General features: G+C 44.7%; 1 protein-coding gene across 8 annotated transcripts in view; it reads right to left on the bottom strand.

Moving 5' to 3' along the window:
* Positions 1 to 23,350, bottom strand: part of LOC106605745 (myosin-10) — a 94,034-nt gene that overhangs the window by 56,359 nt on the left and 14,325 nt on the right. For 6 of the 8 annotated variants that reach the window (XM_045699411.1, XM_045699404.1, XM_045699444.1 and 3 more), the window contains exons 4-11: positions 16,593 to 16,749; positions 8,148 to 8,175; positions 7,283 to 7,397; positions 2,763 to 2,810; positions 2,510 to 2,521; positions 841 to 933; positions 617 to 680; positions 304 to 402 (exon numbers count right to left, since the gene is read on the bottom strand). In XM_045699411.1, the coding sequence (XP_045555367.1) occupies positions 304 to 402; positions 617 to 680; positions 841 to 933; positions 2,510 to 2,521; positions 2,763 to 2,810; positions 7,283 to 7,397; positions 8,148 to 8,175; positions 16,593 to 16,749 (616 nt within the window). The remainder of the gene's footprint in view (positions 1 to 303; positions 403 to 616; positions 681 to 840; positions 934 to 2,509; positions 2,522 to 2,762; positions 2,811 to 7,282; positions 7,398 to 8,147; positions 8,176 to 16,592; positions 16,750 to 23,350) is intronic. The other 2 variants (XM_045699426.1, XM_045699437.1) reach the window with 2 other exon arrangements.

The following is a 23,350-nucleotide window of genomic DNA, read 5'->3' as shown; positions in this document are numbered from 1 at the left end:
CTACCCTCTCTTTCTCCTCTCCCTCTCCTACCCTCTCTTTCTCCCCTCCCTCTCCTACCCTCTCTTTCTCCCCTCCCTCTCCTACCCTCTCTTTCTCCCCTCCCTCTCCTACCCTCTCTTTCTCCTCTCCCTCTCCTACCCTCTCTTTCTCCTCTCCCTCTCCTACCCTCTCTTTCTCCGCTCCCTCTCCTACCCTCTCTTTCTCCCCTCCCTCTCCTACCCTCTCTTTCTCCTCTCCCTCTCCTACCCTCTCTTTCTCCTCTCCCTCTCCTACCCTCTCTTTCTCCTCTCCCCCTCTCTCACCTCTGGTGGCCTCTGAAGCTCCACACATGAGTTGGTAGAAGATGTGGAAGGTCCTTTCATCTTTGGCCTGGCGGATCGCCCTCGACTTCTCCAGCAGGTCTGAGGTCAGGGGTAAAGGAAGGGTTCAATAGCCCCAGACACTAACCTAAGGGCAGTTTTGCATCCCCTGCTTCCCTGAGCTGACCCCTGTGTGTAGGGCAACTTCTACCTGATGACAGGTTAGCAGTGACCCACCAGTGAGCATACTAATGAGTTACAACAGTAATATTTAGGTTGGGACTCGAAACAGAGTCTGACTGCAGAGGAAGGATACAGGTCTCAATGTTGGCACCGACAATGTATCCAGCCACGTCAAAGTTAATACGGATGAATTTGCCCTGAGAGACAAGAGGAGAAGAAATGTGGCAGTTGATGATTAACATATTAATGAAAAATTTATACAAACTCAACAACAAACACTGTAAATAAAAATACGGCCAATTAAAAATATACTGTAGATCTTATCTGGGATCAATCTAGATATTAATACATTCTTACAAATCTGGAGGAGTTGTCGTTCTTGACGGTCTTGGCATTTCCGAAGGCCTCCAGGATGGGGTTGGCCTGTAGCAGCTGTCTCTCTAGCTCCCCCTGGAGGACAGGACAGGCACCGCATCAACACTGGGACATACATCACAAAGCAACTCCACAACCCAAAATACTGTTCCCCCAATCCCAGTAGAAAACAGGGGAGACCAGACTCATCAGCCAGTAAACAAGGCAGTAACCCAGTGGTCTCAACTCTGATTTTCAAGATAGTCTGTAGTAGCATCTCAACAGGATGAGCCCAGAGTAATCTAGAGATAAATAGCTTATCATGTGTTCTCTTACAGACATTTTCAACATCTAGCCATCTAACATATGCCAGCCAAGGTGCCAGACTTTGTGCATTCAACGACTCTACGTTGGTGCCTTGCCAAGACCTCGGCCAGACCTTGGCGAGACAACGGCTAAGTGGCTTAAGCAGAAACCAACTAGCACAGAGGCTGTGTAATAGCCTGTCCCTGTGCTGTTGCACTATTTCACATGGATTTATCGTGTCAGTTGAGAACCACTGCGTTAGATCAGAAAGTATGGCCGCAGATGCTAGCTCTAGCTTTAGCTACACAGTGGCTCAGGCTATAACTCTACTAGCTCTATAGCTTTAAGTACAGTAGCATTAGCATTAGCATTAGCTAGGGAGCTACTCGAGGTGGATTTAAAAGCGGCAGGTAAAGAACGCCAGCCAAGCAGCACTCAAAGCTACACGCAGCAAGAAGCCAGGGCTTTGCATGGGAACAAAGCTCAGACCGCCAACAATGCACATACTACTAGACAAAGCACCAAGTGCACACGCACGCAACAACACACGCACATAAAAAGCACGCACACACACAGACAGGTATGTGTGGAGACTCCTGGACAGCCAGAATGTATGCTTAACTATTCTACATGGTAAATGCCTGGTGTATTAGGGCATCATTCACAGGTGTGGCCACCAGAATGAAGCATTGAGCTCATTCACAGTAAAGGAAGGATGGGGAGGGAGGTCTATAGCCCGGTCTGAGAACAACCTCTAGCCACTACCCCTTCAGTGCTAGCAGATCAGAAAAGACTGGATAGGTGTAATCACGAAGGTGATGGCTCTATCTAAGCGTCCAAAGGGTTTAGGGGAGTTTCCACCTCTCTGGTTTTCAGATCGGTGATTGTTTTAAGACCAAGCTTTTGTGCATCATCAGTGAATTCCAAATCTTTCCTTCACCGATGACGGGAATGATTCTGAGACCCACCTATGGGCGGGATTAACACCAGCTGTCAATCAGGAAACTAGAGCATTTTCATTGGCCAACTGTATATGGTTTGACGATTGACAGGTCGTTAATCCAGCCAATCAGGACGTTGAGAGAGATTCTAGCACCCATTGGGTGTTGCTACAGATATACCGTACAGTAAAAAGCCAAACACCCATAGACCCCAGAGAACAGCAGGGCTTTCATTCAGGAGACAGCAACTTTTCAGAACATTCAGACAGAAATGTATTGTCTAAAACAGACAAGATTCTCTCTTATACTGAACAAGATAATTATGTCTGCTCTATACATTCTACATCTATCTGCAATTCTGCAATGTCTTACCTCAATCAGCCCACAGTGGTGATAATAGTCTTTATACTTTATATTATACTCACATATTGCACACTCTGAGAGATTGAGAAAAACGGGAAGGTTAGGAGAATCAACGGATGAGACAAACAAACAACAAAAGACAACAACAGACCAATGAATGCAGTACAAACAAAAACAAAATGCTAGACAGGTATGGAGGAACACATCAGTAATGGTGTTGTTAAAGGATGTTAGTCTGGAGCATAAACCAGAATCGGTAGTTGGAACAGAAGAGAAGGAAAGAGGAGAAGACAGGACAGGATAGAGCCCACTCACCCTGTTCACCATGGAACTGCCCCGGGGCAACGACCTACTGCCATCCATCTGAACACGCAGGAGAGAAGGAGAAGAAAGAGGGGGAGGTTGGAGGAGAGAGGGTAGGAGAGAATGCAAAATCAAGAGGGAGGAGGGAGAGAGGGAGGAAAGGACAGGAGAAAGAAGAGAAGGAAAACAGTAGAAAAAGGGGAGGATAAGGGGCAGTAGGGGGAGGAGAGTACATGAGAGGGGGAATGAGAGGAGAGGGCAGGGAGAGAGGAGAGGGCAGGGAGAGAGGAGAGGGCAGGGAGAGAGGACAGGGCAGGGAGAGAGGAGAGGGCAGGGAGAGTTTAGAGGAGCAGAGAGACAGGAATGATTATAGAGGTCACTCTATAATGATTCCTCCAGCAGCACTTGATCAGCAAGAAGACCAGTAGTAGACAGGAAGTCATGGACTAGTAGCAACATGTAGTGTAACGCAAAATGTAGCAGTACACCTTGTTTCAACCATAGTTTCAATATACATCTTTAATACAACTTCATAACAAGTCATAACAAGTCATCCCTACACCCTCTCGTTCTTTCACTTTCTTCCTGCCTTATTCTCTTTCCCCATCCACTCCCTCAGTCAGGACAATAAACATCATCCATCAATCAATCAATCCACTCCCTCAGTCAGGACAATAAACATCATCCATCAATCAATCAACCCACTCCCTCAGTCAGGACAATAAACATCATCCATCAATCAATCAATCCACTCCCTCAGTCAGGACAATAAACATCATCCATCAATCCTCTCCCTCAGTCAGGACAATAAACATCATCCATCAATCAATCAATCCACTCCCTCAGTCAGGACAATAAACATCATCCATCAATCCTCTCCCTCAGTCAGGACAATAAACATCATCCATCAATCAATCAACCCTCTCCCTCAGTCAGGACAATAAACATCATCCATCAATCCTCTCCTTCAGTCAGGACAATAAACATCATCCATCAATCCTCTCCCTCAGTCAGGACAATAAACATCATCCATCAATCATCCCTCTCCCTCAGTCAGGACAATAAACATCATCCATCAATCCTCTCCCTCAGTCAGGACAATAAACATCATCCATAAATCATCCTCTCCCTCAGTCAGGACAATTAACATCATCCATAAATCATCCTCTCCCTCAGTCAGGACAATAAACATCATCCATCAATCAATCAATTCTCTCCCTCAGTCAGGACAATAAACATCATCCATCAATCTTCTCCTTAAGTCTGGACAATAAACATCATCCATCAATCCTCTCCCTCAGTCAGGACAATAAACATCATCCATCAATCCTCTCCTTCAGTCAGGACAATAAACATCATCCATCAATCCTCTCCTTCAGTCAGGACAATAAACATCATCCATCAAACCTCTCCTTCAGTCAGGACAATAAACATCATCCATCAAACCTCTCCCTCAGTCAGGACAATAAACAACATCCATCAATCAACCCTCTCCCTCAGTCAGGACAATAAACATCATCCATCAATCAACCCCCTCCCTCAGTCAGGACAATAAACATCATCCATCAATCCTCTCCCTCAGTCAGGACAATTAACATCATCCATCAAACCTCTCCCTCAGTCAGGACAATAAACATCATCCATCAATCCTCTCCCTCAGTCAGGACAATAAACATCATCCATCAACCCTCTCCCTCAGTCAGGACAATAAACATCATCCATCAATCCTCTCCCTCAGTCAGGACAATAAACATCATCCATCAATCAATCAACCCTCTCCCTCAGTCAGGACAATAAACATCATCCATCAATCCTCTCCTTCAGTCAGGACAATAAACATCATCCATCATTCCTCTCCCTCAGTCAGGACAATAAACATCATCCATCAATCATCCCTCTCCCTCAGTCAGGACAATAAACATCATCCATCAATCCTCTCCCTCAGTCAGGACAATAAACATCATCCATAAATCATCCTCTCCCTCAGTCAGGACAATTAACATCATCCATAAATCATCCTCTCCCTCAGTCAGGACAATTAACATCATCCATCAATCAATCCTCTCCCTCAGTCAGGACAATAAACTTCCTCCATCAATTTTCTCCCTCAGTCAGGACAATAAACATCATCCATCAATCCTCTCCCTCAGTCAGGACAATAAACATCATCCATCAATCAACCCCCTCCCTCAGTCAGGACAATAAACATCATCCATCCACCCTCTCCTTCAGTCTGGACAATCAACATCATCCATCAATCCTCTCCCTCAGTCAGGACAATAAACATCATCCATCAATCAACCCTCTCCCTCAGTCAGGACAATAAACATCATCCATCAACCCTCTCCTTCAGTCAGGACAATAAACATCATCCATCAACCCTCTCCCTCAGTCAGGACAATAAACATCATCCATCCATCCTCTCCTTAAGTCAGGACAATAAACATCATCCATCAATCAACCCTCTCCCTCAGTCAGGACAATAAACATCATCCATCAACCCTCTCCTTCAGTCAGGACAATAAACATCATCCATCAACCCTCTCCCTCAGTCAGGACAATAAACATCATCCATCAACCCTCTCCCTCAGTCAGGACAATAAACATCATCCATCAATCCTCTCCTTCAGTCAGGACAATAAACATCATCCATCAATCCTCTCCCTCAGTCAGGACAATAAACATCATCCATCAATCCTCTCCTTCAGTCAGGACAATAAACATCATCCATCAAACCTCTCCTTCAGTCAGGACAATAAACATCATCCATCAAACCTCTCCCTCAGTCAGGACAATAAACATCATCCATCAATCAACCCTCTCCCTCAGTCAGGACAATAAACATCATCCATCAATCAACCCTCTCCCTCAGTCAGGACAATAAACATCATCCATCAATCCTCTCCCTCAGTCAGGACAATTAACATCATCCATCAAACCTCTCCCTCAGTCAGGACAATAAACATCATCCATCAATCCTCTCCCTCAGTCAGGACAATAAACATCATCCATCAACCCTCTCCCTCAGTCAGGACAATAAACATCATCCATCAATCCATCCTCTCCCTCAGTCAGGACAATAAACATCATCCATCAATCAACCCTCTCCCTCAGTCAGGACAATAAACATCATCCATCAACCAACCCTCTCCCTCAGTCAGGACAATAAACATCATCCATCAAACCTCTCCCTCAGGCAGGACAATAAACATCATCCATCAAACCTCTCCCTCAGTCAGGACAATAAACATCATCCATCAATCCTCTCCCTCAGTCAGGACAATAAACATCATCCATCAAACCTCTCCCTCAGTCAGGACAATAAACATCATCCATCAATCAACCCACTCCCTCAGTCAGGACAATAAACATCATCCATCAAGCCTCTCCTTCAGTCAGGACAATAAACATCATCCATCAAGCCTCTCCTTCAGTCAGGACAATAAACATCATCCATCAATCAACCCTCTCCCTCAGTCAGGACAATAAACATCATCCATCCATCCTCTCCCTCAGTCAGGACAATAAACATCATCCATCAATCAACCCTCTCCCTCAGTCAGGACAATAAACATCATCCATCAACCAACCCTCTCCCTCAGTCAGGACAATAAACATCATCCATCAACCAACCCTATCCCTCAGTCAGGACAATAAACATCATCCATCAAGCAATCCTCTCCCTCAGTCAGGACAATAAACATCATCCATCAATCCTCTCCTTCAGTCAGGACAATTAACATCATCCATCGATCAACCCTCTCCCTCAGTCAGGACAATAAACATCATCCATCAATCAACCCTCTCCCTCAGTCAGGACAATAAACATCATCCATCAATCAACCCTCTCCCTCAGTCAGGACAATAAACATCTTCCATCAAACCTCTCCCTCAGTCAGGACAATAAACATCATCCATCAATCAACCCTCTCCCTCAGTCAGGACAATAAACATCATCCATCAATCAACCCTCTCCCTCAGTCAGGACAATAAACATCATCCATCAAACCTCTCCCTCAGTCAGGACAATAAACATCATCCATCAATCAACCCTCTCCCTCAGTCAGGACAATTAACATCATCCATCAATCAACCCTCTCCCTCAGTCAGGACAATTAACATCATCCATCAAACCTCTCCCTCAGTCAGGACAATAAACATCATCCATCAATCAACCCTCTCCCTCAGTCAGGACAATAAACATCATCCATCAAACCTCTCCCTCAGTCAGGACAATAAACATCATCCATCAATCAACCCTCTCCCTCAGTCAGGACAATTAACATCATCCATCAATCAACCCTCTCCCTCAGTCAGGACAATTAACATCATCCATCAATCAAACCTCTTCCTATTCTTGTCCTTCTTCATCCAATTCATCTCTTTCCTCACATCTTCTTCCCCTTCTCTGTCTTTGTCTCCTAACCAAGCTCTCCTTTCCTCCTCCTCTCCCCCATATAGTCTCTTCTTCCTCCCCCCTTCTCCGCTCCCCCTCCCCCTCTTCTCCCTCTCTCTCTCCTTCCCCAGTTTACCTGTGAGGCCTCCTTGTTTCTACCCAGAGTTCCAGTCTTATGGGACGAGGCCACATGAGCCAGATACTGGATGACTTTCTTAGTGTTCTCTGTCTTCCCTGCGCCAGACTCGCCGCTGGAACACACACACACACACACACACACACACACACACACACACACACACACACACACACACACACACACACACACACACACACACACACACACACACACACACACAGAAACAAGTATGAGAAACTCACACACATAAACCACATCTCGTTTCACAAGGGTCCTCCATAAAAACACACATATACAGCCCAGTTATGAAGGACATATAAACACAACACAAACACATATAACAGAAAGGACACTATACACACGTGTAGGCCACCAGTGAACAGCGGAACCATGCAGTGTATTCCTCTATACACAGAGAGCAGGTGTGCAGGATACAGACACTAGTCATTGTGTTGCTGTTGGATGGGAATAAAGGAGAATACAGGAGAAATACAGGGAAACTAAATATACTTCTAGTGTTGGAGGGGGACTGGGCTGTAAAAGGCTAAAAACAGGATCCTAACAGAAACTAAGCTATACTCAGCTTCAGTTATCTAAACTGGGATCATTTACCATGATGAGAATACAGACAGACGACAGACAGACAAGACAGGCAGACAGACAGACAAGACAGGCAGACAGACAGGCCAACAGACAGACAAGACAGGCAGCCAAGACAGGCCAACAGACAGACAAGACAGGCAGACAGACAAGACAGGGAGACAGACAGACAAGACAGGCAGACAAACAGACAGACAAGACAGGCAGACAGACAGGTAGACAGGCAAACAGGCAGACAGATATATAACCCCAGGTTACTCACGTGCAGAGGATAGATTGATCTTCTCTGTCTGTGAGAGAATAATAATAAAAGCAGAAAATGTCAGTCTTTCATATTACCAAATGAACAGTACCACCTTCACTTCTTACATCAGTAATCACTGTAACAGTACTACCTTCACTTCTTACATCAGTAATCACTGTAACAGTACTACCTTCACTTCTTACACCAGTAATCACTGTAACAGTACCACCTTCACTTCTTACACCAGTAATCACTGTAACAGTACTACCTTCACTTCTTACATCAGTAATCACTGTAACAGTACTACCTTCACTTCTTACACCAGTAATCACTGTAACAGTACTACCTTCACTTCTTACACCAGTAATCACTGTAACAGTACCACCTTCACTTCTTACATCAGTAATCACTGTAACAGTACTACCTTCACTTCTTACACCAGTAATCACTGTAACAGTACCACCTTCACTTCTTACACCAGTAATCACTGTAACAGTACTACCTTCACTTCTTACACCAGTAATCACTGTAACAGTACTACCTTCACTTCTCACACCAGTAATCACTGTAACAGTACTACCTTCACTTCTTACACCAGTAATCACTGTAACAGTACTACCTTCACTTCTTACACCGGTAATCACTGTAACAGTACTACCTTCACTTCTCACACCAGTAATCACTGTAACAGTACTACCTTCACTTCTTACATCAGTAATCACTGTAACAGTACTACCTTCACTTCTCACACCAGTAATCACTGTAACAGTACTACCTTCACTTCTTACACCAGTAATCACTGTAACAGTACTACCTTCACTTCTTACACCAGTAATCACTGTAACAGTACTACCTTCACTTCTTACATCAGTAATCACTGTAACAGTACTACCTTCACTTCTTACACCAGTAATCACTGTAACAGTACTACCTTCACTTCTTACATCAGTAATCACTGTAACAGTACTACCTTCACTTCTTACACCAGTAATCACTGTAACAGTACTACCTTCACTTCTTACACCGGTAATCACTGTAACAGTACTACCTTCACTTCTTACACCAGTAATCACTGTAACAGTACCACCTTCACTTCTTACATCAGTAATCACTGTAACAGTACTACCTTCACTTCTTACACCAGTAATCACTGTAACAGTACTACCTTCACTTCTTACATCAGTAATCACTGTAACAGTACTACCTTCACTTCTTACATCAGTAATCACTGTAACAGTACTACCTTCACTTCTTACACCAGTAATCACTGTAACAGTACTACCTTCACTTCTTACACCAGTAATCACTGTAACAGTACTACCTTCACTTCTTACATCAGTAATCACTGTAACAGTACTACCTTCACTTCTTACACCAGTAATCACTGTAACAGTACTACCTTCACTTCTTACACCAGTAATCACTGTAACAGTACTACCTTCACTTCTTACATCAGTAATCACTGTAACAGTACTACCTTCACTTCTTACACCAGTAATCACTGTAACAGTACTACCTTCACTTCTTACACCAGTAATCACTGTAACAGTACCACCTTCACTTCTTACACCAGTAATCACTGTAACAGTACTACCTTCACTTCTTACACCAGTAATCACTGTAACAGTACTACCTTCACTTCTTACACCAGTAATCACTGTAACAGTACTACCTTCACTTCTTACACCAGTAATCACTGTAACAGTACTACCTTCACTTCTTACACCAGTAATCACTGTAACAGTACCACCTTCACTTCTTACATCAGTAATCACTGTAACAGTACTACCTTCACTTCTTACACCAGTAATCACTGTAACAGTACCACCTTCACTTCTTACATCAGTAATCACTGTAACAGTACTACCTTCACTTCTCACACCGGTAATCACTGTAACAGTACTACCTTCACTTCTCACACCAGTAATCACTGTAACAGTACTACCTTCACTTCTCACACCGGTAATCACTGTAACAGTACTACCTTCACTTCTTACACCAGTAATCACTGTAACAGTACTACCTTCACTTCTTACATCAGTAATCACTGTAACAGTACCACCTTCACTTTTCTTACACCAGTAATCACTGTAACAGTACTACCTTCACTTCTTACACCAGTAATCACTGTAACAGTACTACCTTCACTTCTTACACCAGTAATCACTGTAACAGTACTACCTTCACTTCTTACACCAGTAATCACTGTAACAGTACCACCTTCACTTCTTACACCAGTAATCACTGTAACAGTACTACCTTCACTTCTTACACCAGTAATCACTGTAACAGTACCACCTTCACTTCTTACACCAGTAATCACTGTAACAGTACTACCTTCACTTCTTACACCAGTAATCACTGTAACAGTACTACCTTCACTTCTCACACCAGTAATCACTGTAACAGTACTACCTTCACTTCTTACACCAGTAATCACTGTAACAGTACTACCTTCACTTCTCACACCAGTAATCACTGTAACAGTACTACCTTCACTTCTTACACCAGTAATCACTGTAACAGTACTACCTTCACTTCTTACACCGGTAATCACTGTAACAGTACTACCTTCACTTCTTACACCGGTAATCACTGTAACAGTACTACCTTCACTTCTTACACCAGTAATCACTGTAACAGTACTACCTTCACTTCTTACATCAGTAATCACTGTAACAGTACTACCTTCACTTCTTACACCAGTAATCACTGTAACAGTACTACCTTCACTTCTTACACCAGTAATCACTGTAACAGTACTACCTTCACTTCTTACATCAGTAATCACTGTAACAGTACTACATTCACTTCTTACATCAGTAATCACTGTAACAGTACCACCTTCACTTCTTACACCGGTAATCACTGTAACAGTACTACCTTCACTTCTTACACCAGTAATCACTGTAACAGTACTACCTTCACTTCTTACACCAGTAATCACTGTAACAGTACCACCTTCACTTCTTACACCAGTAATCACTGTAACAGTACTACCTTCACTTCTTACACCAGTAATCACTGTAACAGTACTACCTTCACTTCTTACACCAGTAATCACTGTAACAGTACCACCTTCACTTCTTACATCAGTAATCACTGTAACAGTACCACCTTCACTTCTTACACCAGTAATCACTGTAACAGTACTACCTTCACTTCTTACACCAGTAATCACTGTAACAGTACCACCTTCACTTCTTACACCAGTAATCACTGTAACAGTACTACCTTCACTTCTTACACCAGTAATCACTGTAACAGTACTACCTTCACTTCTCACACCAGTAATCACTGTAACAGTACCACCTTCACTTCTTACACCGGTAATCACTGTAACAGTACTACCTTCACTTCTTACACCAGTAATCACTGTAACAGTACCTCCTTCACTTCTTACACCAGTAATCACTGTAACAGTACTACCTTCACTTCTCACACCAGTAATCACTGTAACAGTACCACCTTCACTTCTCACACCAGTAATCACTGTAACAGTACCACCTTCACTTCTTACACCAGTAATCACTGTAACAGTACTACCTTCACTTCTTACACCAGTAATCACTGTAACAGGGGGATCGATACACTTGTCAATCTATCTCAGAGAACCTGACTGAAACACAAAGGCTGTCAGTGTGTGTGTGATTTCAACAGCTCTCACTGAGCAGCATTGTCGTGTAGTGAGGAGGAAGGAGGTCAAAGCCACAGAAGTGGTCTCTCCAGACAGACCTCAGACCTCTGCTCCAGCCCACACTGCAGACACCAACACAATGGCCTGACCTTGTCTGTTACATTTTTGGTGTGTTTGTTTTAAAGGTTTCCTCGGAACCACAGACACACACACAGAGAGGCAAGCACACACACACGCACGCACGCATGTGCACAGACATGCACGGACACGCACACATACCGGTCATACTGGTTCAATTATCAATAGGATCACAGATCACGGACACACACCTGTCACATTGAAAGAAAGAAAGAATAAGAGAGAGAGAGAGAGAGAGAGAGAGAGAGAGAGAGAGAGAGAGAGAGAGACAGTCTTGTCGTCTAATGAATTGACCTCGGGGCAGAAACGTTCCTCAATCTGTCTCTAACCGGTTTAAATGGAGGAGTGGCGCAATCAATGTCTGTTTGTCACGCTCCTATCATAATACATGTGGCGTGGGAAAAATCCTTTGCAGCACCAAGAGATTCTCATTGCCAATGTTTCCATATGCCTCCACAAAAAACATGGATGTACAGTGCATTCAGAAAGTATTCAGACCCCTTCCCTTTTTCTACATTTTGTTACGTTACAACCTTATTCTAAAATCAATTTTAAAAAACTTCATCAATTTACACACAATAGCCCATAATGACAAAGCGAATACATAAGTATTCAGACCTTGTGCTATGAGTCTCTAAATTGAGCTCAGGTGCATCCTGTTTCCATTGATCATCCTTGAGATGTTTCTACAACTTGATTGGAGTCCACCTGTGGTAAATTAATTTGATTGGACATGATTTGGAAAGGCACACACCTGTCTATATAAGGTCCCACAGTTGACAGTGCATGTCAGAGCAAAAACCAAGCTATGAGGTCAAAGAAATTGTCCGTAGAGCTCCAAGACAGGATTGTGTTGAGGCACAGATCTGGGGAAGGGTACCAAAAAATGGATGCAGCATCGAAGGTCCGCAAGAACAGTGGCCTCCATCATTCTTAAATGGATGAAGTTTGGAACCACCAATTTCTAACAACCTGTTTTTGCTTTGTCATTATGGGGTATTGGGTGTAGATTGATGAGGGAAAAAAAACTATATAATACATTTTAGAATAAGGTGTAATGTAACAAAATGTGGAAAAAGTCAAGGGGTCTGAATTCTGAATGCACTGTATATGGTATTTACACTGTCAGCAGGGTGTCTGTTAGGAAAATGTGGCACCAAACAACGTGACCGGTAAGATTTTAATTTACCGGCCATTTGAGAAATTTATCAGACACATATGCATTGGTTGTGTAACCCCTTAGCGCGTCCACTCACGGTGCTCAGAATGACAGAAATCACATTTAGATTATGGTAATTCATCTGAACAAAACATGCAACTCCTGTAATGAATTAGCCAATAAAAATACATTTTCAGACCTCCCGAGTGGCGCAGCGGTCTAAGGCACTGCATCGCAGTGCTTGAGGTGTCACTAGAGACCCGGGTTCGATCCTGGGCTGTGTTACAACCGGCCGTGACAGAGAGTCCCATAGCGCGGTGCACAATTGGCCCAGCGTCGTCCGGGTTAGGGGAGGTTTTGGCCGGGGTGGTTTTACTTGGCTCATCGTGCTCTAGCGACTCCTTGTGGCGGGCCGGGCGCCTGCAGGCTGACTTCGGTAGTCAGTTGAACGGTGTTTCCTCCGACACGTTGGTGCAGCTGGCTTCCGGGTTAAGCGGGAGGGTGTTAAGAAGCGTGGTTTGGCGGGTCGTGTTTCGGAGGACACATGACTCTACCTTAGCCTCTCCCGATTCCATTGGGGAGTTGAGAGATGAGACAAGATCGTAATTGGATCGCAATTGGATATCAAGAAATCGGGAAGAAAAAGGGAAATAAATAAAAAATCTCTGTTAGAAACTTAGAAAGAGGGTGAATAAAAAGATGCAACAACTAGAATGGGTGGCTAATATGACTAGGATTGTGCATTTGGCTTCAGGACAACGAAGGAAAGTTTATATGAAAACCAATAGAACAGGAGAGAAATGGCATATGAGGAAGTCTTTCATAGGCAGAGTGCGTGGGAAAAGGCCTACAGTTGAAGTCGGAAGTTTACATACACCTTAGCCAAATACATTTACACTAGTTTTTCCTGACATTTAATTCGAGTAAAAAGTCCCTGTCAGTTCATTTTAAGAATGTGAAATGTCAGAATAATAGTAGAGAAAATTATTTATTTCAGATTTTATTTCTTTCATCACATTCCTAGTGGGTCAGAAGTTTACATACACTTAATTAGTATTTGGTAGCATTGCCTTTAAATTGTTTAACTTGGGTCAAACATTTCAGGTAGCCTTCCACAAGCTTCCCACAATAAGTTGGGTGAATTTTGGCCCATTCCTCCTGACAGAGCTGGTGTAACTGAGTCAGGTTTGTAGGCCTCCTTGCTTGCCCACACGTTTTCAGTTCTGCCCACACATTTTCTATCGGATTGAGGTCAAGGCTTTGTCATGGCCACTAAAATACCTTGACTTTGTTGTCCTTAAGCCATTTTGCCACAACTTTGGAAGTATGCTTGGGTTTATTGTCCATTTGGAAGACCCATTTGCGACCAAGCTTTAACTTCCTGACTGATGCCTTGAGATGTTGCTTCAATATATCCACATAATTTTCCTCCCTCATGATGCCATCTATCTTATGAAGTGCACCAGTCCCTCCTGCAGCAAAGCACCCCCACAACATGATGCTGCCACCCCGTGCTTCAAGGTTGGGATGGTGTTCTTCGGCTTGCAAGCCTCACCCTTTTTCCTCCAAGCATAACAATGGTCATTATGGCCAAACAGTTCTATTTTTGTTTCTTCAGACCAGATGACATTTCTCTAAAAAGTACAATCTTTGTCACCATGTGCAGTTGCAAACTGTAGTCTGGCTTTTTTATGGCGGTTTTGGAGCAGTGGCTTCTTCCTTGCTGAGCGGCTTTTCAGGTTATGTCAATATAGGATATTTACTGTGGATATAGATACTTTTGTACCCATTTCCTCCAGCATCTTCACAAGGTCCTTTGCTGCTGTTCTGGGATTGATTTGCACTTTTCGCACCTTCCTGAGTGGAATGACGGCTACCTGGTCACATGGTGTTTATACTTGCGTACTATTGTTTGTACAGATGAACGTGGTACCTTCAGGTGTTTGGAAATTGCTCCCAAGGATGAACCAGACTTGTGGAGGTCTACAATTTATTTTCTGAGGTCTTGGCTGATTTCTTTTGATTTTCCCATGCTGTCAAGCAAAGAGGCACTGAGTTTGAAGGTAGGCCTTGAAATACATCCACAGGTACACCTCCAATTGACTCAAATTGTGTCAATTAGCCTATCAGAAGCTTCTAAAGACATGACATCATTTTCTGGAATTTTCCAAGCTGTTTAAAGGCACAGTCAACTTAGTTTATGTACACTTCTGACCCACTGGAATTGTGATACAGTGAATTATAAGTGAAATAATCTGTCTGTAAACAATTGTTGGAAAAAATACTTGTGTCATGCACAAAGTAGATGTCCTAACCGACATGCTAAAACTATAGTTTGTTAACAAGAAATGCGTGGAGTGGTTGAAAAACGAGTTTTAATGACTCCAACCTAAGTGTATGTAAACTTCTGACTTCAACTGTTGATGAATGTGATTGAAATGTGATTGAAAGAACCAGAATTTTCATCCGTATATTTTCAACAGTTTTTATTTGTCGGCTTTATGTATTTTTACTTAGTTGACAATGGAAGTTATGGGTCAACGGCTGCATTGGCCATCTCTGGGCTGCATTGGCCATCTCTGGGCTGCATTGGCCATCTCTGGGCTGCATTGGCCATCTCTGGGCTGCATTGGCCATCTCTGGGCTGCATTGGCCATCTCTGGGCTGCATTGGCCATCTCTGGGCTGCATGGCCATCTCTGGGCTGCATTGGCCATCTCTGGGCTGCATGGCCATCTCTGGGCTGCATGGCCATCTCTGGGCTGCATTGGCCATCTCTGGGCTGCATTGGCCATCTCTGGGCTGCATGGCCATCTCTGGGCTGCATTGGCCATCTCTGGGCTGCATTGGCCATCTCTGGGCTGCATTGGCCATCTCTGGGCTGCATTGGCCATCTCTGGGCTGCATTGGCCATCTCTGGGCTGCATGGCCATCTCTGGGCTGCATTGGCCATCTCTGGGCTGCATTGGCCATCTCTGGGCTGCATTGGCCATCTCTGGGCTGCATTGGCCATCTCTGGGCTGCATGGCCATCTCTGGGCTGCATGGCCATCTCTGGGCTGCATTGGCCATCTCTGGGCTGCATTGGCCATCTCTGGGCTGCATTGGCCATCTCTGGGCTGCATTGGCCATCTCTGGGCTGCATTGGCCATCTCTGGGCTGCATTGGCCATCTCTGGGCTGCATTGGCCATCTCTGGGCTGCATGGCCATCTCTGGGCTGCATGGCCATCTCTGAGTTCCATGCGCTCATTTAGGCTATTAAGCCGCCAATGATCACGGTGTAGCCTCTCAATGTGTCCATAAGGCAGAGGCTGGTGCTCTCGCATTAGTAGAATTTTAACTTTTAGAGTTTTATCATTTTAATTAATATTTTGATGATTAACCACGTGACAATGATTTTGAGAAATGAAAACATTATTATTGAAATGAAACTATTCCACAAAAATGCACATATGAAAATCATAACACATTTCTTTCATATGGCGTAGATGTGAGGGGGTCAGGGGTTAGAGGTCAGGGGTTAGGGTTACCTTGTAGCATGCTGCGGTAGGCAGCCTCTGATATAGCGTAGATGTGAGGGGGCATCTCATGGCGTTTCTTCCCTCGGTACATCTCCACTATGGACTCTGTGTAGATGGGCAGGTTCTTATAAGGGTTGATCACCACACAGAACAGGCCCGAGTATGTCTGCAAACACACACACACACACCCCCAGGATAGATATACACAAAGTTCAATGATAACTAAAATGCCATGCTTAATCTCAACGACCCATGCCCTCCCAATGCCTAGCCCCAACCATTAAGCCAGGTAATGTCATAACACACACCTAATCTGAGTCATATAACAGCTACATTAGGAGAGGGAGGGTCAATCCCGCCCAACATTCTCCCCCCATTAACATACAGTATGACTAGGACTGTCACGTTCGTCGTATACATAATGAGCGGACCAAGGCGCAGCGTGAGTAGAGTTCCACATATTTATTAAAGTGAACCTTCAAAAAACAACAAAGAATAAACGAACGTGAAGTTCGTAGCGCACATAGCACTAAACCAAAACGAAACAATATCCCACCAACGCAGGTGGGAAAAGGACCACACTAAGTATGATCCCCAATTAGAGGCAACGATCATCAGCTGCCTCCAATTGGGAACCATACTCACACCAACATAGAAATTCTAGACTAGAACACCCCCTAGTCACGCTCTGACCTATTGCACCATAGAGAACCCCAAGGGCTCACTATGGTCAGGGTGTGACAGTACCCCCCCCAAAGGTCTGGACCCCGACCGCAAAACCTGAACCTGGATGGGGAGGGTTAGGGTGGGCAACTAGCGTCGGTGGTGGCTCCGGTGCGGGACGTAGCCCCCTCTCAGACCGCGGATCTGACCCTGAAGCCGGGCTAAACGCCATGCCCGGACTGGGCACCGGAGCAGAGGAAGGTCCGGCAATGGAGCAGGACTGGACGCCATGCCTGGCCTGGACTGGGCACCGGCGCAGAGGAAGGCTCCGGCCATGGAACGGGACTGGACGCCGTGCCTGGACTGGGCACCGGCGCAGAGGAAGGCTCCAGCCACTGACCGTCACTGAAGGCTCCGGACCATTGACCGTCACTGGAAGCTCCGGACCGTTGACCGTTGCTGGAAGCTCCGGACCGTTGCTGGAAGCTCTGGACTGTGAACCGTCGCTGGAAGCTCTGGACTGTGAACCGTCGCTGGAAGCTGTGGACTGTGAACCGTCGCTGGAGGTTCTGGGCTGTAGACCATCGCTGGAGACGCCGGACTGTACACATGCACTGGTGGACGAGTGCGGGGAGCTGGCACAGGACGTACCGGGCTGGGGAGGCGCACTGGAGACCATACCCGGCCAAAACATGGAAAACGAAACATAGAAATAGAATGCTAGCACGATCCCACCTAGAAACAGAAAACCCCAAGAACACCCAAAACAACCACCTGTCACGCCCTGACAACTCCACTAAGGCAAATTACCTCTTATAATGGTCAGGACGTGACAGTACCCCCCCAAAGGTGCAGACCCCGACTGCACCCCAAACCAAACCAACAAAACCAACCCCAAACACAACCCCCCCCCCAAAAAAAAAAAACCACAAAGGGAGGGTAGGGTGGGTGACTAATGTCTATGGCGGCGGCCCTGGTTCTGGGCGTAGTACCCCCACCGCCCGCTGATCCCCCCGCTTCTGTATGTCCGGAGGAACCAGACCATGGATCATCGCCAGAGGCTTCGGAACGCCAACCGCCGCTGAAGACTCTGGGCTAAAGGCCGCCGCTGAAGGCCCTGGGCTGCAGACCTCCACTGAAGGTTCCAGACTGGGAGGCGTCGCTGGAAGCCCTGGGCTGAGAGGCGTCGCTAGAGGCCCCGGGCTGAGAGGCGTCGCTGGAGGCCCCCGGGCTGAGAGGCGTCGCTGGAGGCCCCCGGGCTGAGAGGCGTCGCTGGAGGCCCCGGGCTGAGAGGCGTCGCTGGAGGCCCCGGGCTGAGAGGCGTCGCTGGAGGCCCCGGGCTGAGAGGCGTCGCTGGAGGCTCCCGGGCTGAGAGGCGTCGCTGGAGGCTCCGGGCTGAGAGGCGTCGCTGGAGGCTCCGGGCTGAGAGGCGTCGCTGGAGGCTCCGGGCTGAGGAGCGTCGCTGGAGGCTCCGGGCTGAGGAGCATCGCTGGAGGCTCCGGGCTGAGGAGCGTCGCTGGAGGCTCCGGGCTGAGGAGCGTCTCTGTAGGTTCCGGACTGGGGACCTTCGCTGCAGGCTCCGTGCCATGGATCATCACTACTGGTTCTGCACCATGGATCATCACTGGAGGCTTTGTGCCATGGATCATCACTGGAGGCTCCGGGCCATGGATTATCACTGGAGGCTTCGTGCCATGGATCATCCCTACAGGCTCCGGGCCATGGATCATCACTGGAGGCTCCGTGCCATGGATCATCCCTACAGGCTCTGGGCCATGGATCATCCCTACAGGCTCCGGGCCATGGATCATCACTGGAGGCATCGTGCCATGGATTATCACTACAGGCTCCGGGCCATGGATCATCACTGGAGACTTCGTGCCATGGATTATCACTGGAGGCTTCGGACCATTGATTATCACTGGAGGCTTCCTACGGGGAGCTGGAACCGGTCTCACCGGACTGGGGAGACGCACTGAGGACCGAGTGCTCAAAGCAGGCACCGGCCTTACTGGGCTATTGAGGCGAACTGGAGGGTGAGTGTGGGAAGCAGGCACAGGACTTCCTGGATTCTGGAGGCGCACTGGAGGGAGAGGATTTCTTCCCACGTCCACGACTCCAGGTACCTTCTCTCACGCTGCTTGGTCCTTTTACGGTGGGTAGTTCTGTCATAGAGGTCGTTGAAGGGGACCAAGGCGCGGCGTGTAAAGTGCTCATATTTTACTTTAATGAAAACACTAAATCAAAACAACAAAAACGACCGTCAACAGTTCCGTCAGGTTACAAGGAACAAAACAGAAAACAACTACCCACAAACCACAAAGCAAAACAGGCTGCTTAAATATGGCTTCCAATCAGAGACAATGAAAGACACCTGCCTCTGATTGGAAACCATACCCGGCCAAAACATGGAAAACGAAACATAGAAATAGAATACTAGCACGATCCCACCTAGAAACAGAAAACTCCAAAAACACCCAAACCACCCAAAACAACCACCTGTCACGCCCTGACAACTCCACTAAGGCAAATGACCTCTTACAATGGTCAGGACGTGACACCTACAGTATGAATAGGACATATTAACCTACAGTATGAGTAGGACATATTAACCTACAGTATGAGTAGGACACATTAACCTACAGTATGAGTAGGACATATTAACCTACAGTATGAATAGGACATATTAACCTACAGTATGAGTAGGACATATTAACCTACAGTATGAGTAGGACACATTAACCTACAATATGAGTAGGACATATTAACCTACAGTATGAGTAAGGCCCATTAACCTACAGTATGAGTAGGACATATTAACCTACAGTATGAGTAGGACATATTAACCTACAGTATGAGTAGGACATATTAACCTACAGTATGAGTAGGACATATTAACCTACAGTATGAGTAGGACATATTAACCTACAGTATGAGTAGGACACATTAACCTACACTATGAGTAGGGCCCATTAACCTACAGTATGAGTAGGACATATTAACCTACAGTATGAGTAGGACACATTAACCTACAGTATGAGTAGGGCCCATTAACCTACAGTATGAGTAGGGCCCATTAACCTACAGTATGAGTAGGGCCCATTAACCTACAGTATGAGTAGGACACATTAACCTACAGTATGAGTAAGGCCCATTAACCTACAGTATGAGTAGGACATATTAACCTACAGTATGAGTAGGGCCCATTAACCTACAGTATGAGTAGGGCCCATTAACCTACAGTATGAGTAGGGCCCATTAACCTACAGTATGAGTAGGACACATTAACCTACAGTATGAGTAGGACACATTAACCTACAGTATGAGTAGGACACATTAACCTACAGTATGAGTAGGACACATTAACCTACAGTATGAGTAGGACACATTAACCTACAGTATGAGTAGGACATATTAACCTACAGTATGAGTAGGACACATTAACCTACAGTATGAGTAGGACACATTAACCTACAGTATGAGTAAGGCCCATTAACCTACAGTATGAGTAGGACATATTAACCTACAGTATGAGTAGGACACATTAACCTACAGTATGAGTAGGACACATTAACCTACAGTATGAGTAGGACACATTAACCTACAGTATGAGTAGGACATATTAACCTACAGTATGAGTAGGACATATTAACCTACAGTATGAGTAGGACACATTAACCTACAGTATGAGTAGGACACATTAACCTACAGTATGAGTAGGACACATTAACCTACAGTATGAGTAGGACACATTAACCTACAGTATGAGAAAGGCCCATTAACCTACAGTATGAGTAGGACATATTAACCTACAATATGAGTAGGACATATTAACCTACAGTATGAGTAGGACATATTAACCTACAGTATGAATAGGACACATTAACCTACAGTATGAGTAGGACACATTAACCTACAGTATGAGTAGGACACATTAACCTACAGTATGAGTAGGACATATTAACCTACAGTATGAATAGGACACATTAACCTACAGTATGAGTAGGACACATTAACCTACAGTATGAGTAGGACACATTAACCTACAGTATGAGTAAGGCCCATTAACCTACAGTATGAGTAGGACATATTAACCTACAGTATGAGTAGGACACATTAACCTACAGTATGAGTAGGACACATTAACCTACAGTATGAGTAGGACACATTAACCTACAGTATGAGTAAGGCCCATTAACCTACAGTATGAGTAGGACATATTAACCTACAGTATGAGTAGGACATATTAACCTACAGTATGAGTAGGACATATTAACCTACAGTATGAGTAGGACATATTAACCTACAGTATGAGTGGGACATATTAACCTACAGTATGAGTAGGACACATTAACCTACACTATGAGTAGGGCCCATTAACCTACAGTATGAGTAGGACATATTAACCTACAGTATGAGTAGGACACATTAACCTACAGTATGAGTAGGGCCCATTAACCTACAGTATGAGTAGGGCCCATTAACCTACAGTATGAGTAGGGCCCATTAACCTACAGTATGAGTAGGACACATTAACCTACAGTATGAGTAAGGCCCATTAACCTACAGTATGAGTAGGACATATTAACCTACAGTATGAGTAGGGCCCATTAACCTACAGTATGAGTAGGGCCCATTAACCTACAGTATGAGTAGGGCCCATTAACCTACAGTATGAGTAGGGCCCATTAACCTACAGTATGAGTAGGACACATTAACCTACAGTATGAGTAGGACACATTAACCTACAGTATGAGTAGGACATATTAACCTACAGTATGAGTAGGGCATATTAACCTACAGTATGAGTAGGGCCCATTAACCTACAGTATGAGTAGGGCCCATTAACCTACAGTATGAGTAGGACACATTAACCTACAGTATGAGTAGGACACATTAACCTACAGTATGAGTAGGACATATTAACCTACAGTATGAGTAGGACACATTAACCTACAGTATGAGTAGGACACATTAACCTACAGTATGAGTAGGACCCATTAACCTACAGTATGAGTAGGACACATTAACCTACAGTATGAGTAGGACACATTAACCTACAGTATGAGTAGGACACATTAACCTACAGTATGAGTAGGACACATTAACCTACAGTATGAGTAGGACATATTAACCTACAGTATGAGTAGGACATATTAACCTACAGTATGAGTAGGACACATTAACCTACAGTATGAGTAGGACACATTAACCTACAGTATGAGTAGGACACATTAACCTACAGTATGAGTAGGACACATTAACCTACAGTATGAGAAAGGCCCATTAACCTACAGTATGAGTAGGACATATTAACCTACAATATGAGTAGGACATATTAACCTACAGTATGAGTAGGACATATTAACCTACAGTATGAATAGGACACATTAACCTACAGTATGAGTAGGACACATTAACCTACAGTATGAGTAGGACACATTAACCTACAGTATGAGTAGGACATATTAACCTACAGTATGAATAGGACACATTAACCTACAGTATGAGTAGGACACATTAACCTACAGTATGAGTAGGACACATTAACCTACAGTATGAGTAAGGCCCATTAACCTACAGTATGAGTAGGACATATTAACCTACAGTATGAGTAGGACACATTAACCTACAGTATGAGTAGGACACATTAACCTACAGTATGAGTAGGACACATTAACCTACAGTATGAGTAAGGCCCATTAACCTACAGTATGAGTAGGACATATTAACCTACAGTATGAGTAGGACACATTAACCTACAGTATGAGTAGGACATATTAACCTACAGTATGAGTAGGACACATTAACCTACAGTATGAGTAGGACTAATTAACCTACAGTATGAGTAGGACATATTAACCTACAGTATGAGTAGGACATATTAACCTACAGTATGAGTAGGACACATTAACCTACAGTATGAGTAGGACACATTAACCTACAGTATGAGTAGGACACATTAACCTACAGTATGAGTAAGGCCCATTAACCTACAGTATGAGTAGGACATATTAACCTACAGTATGAGTAGGACACATTAACCTACAGTATGAGTAGGACATATTAACCTACAGTATGAGTAGGACACATTAACCTACACT

The sequence above is a fragment of the Salmo salar genome, chromosome ssa02, assembly GCF_905237065.1.
Source record: "Salmo salar chromosome ssa02, Ssal_v3.1, whole genome shotgun sequence".
In the NCBI taxonomy this organism is placed as follows: domain Eukaryota; kingdom Metazoa; phylum Chordata; class Actinopteri; order Salmoniformes; family Salmonidae; genus Salmo; species Salmo salar.
This window is presented reverse-complemented; position numbering and strand designations above follow the sequence as displayed.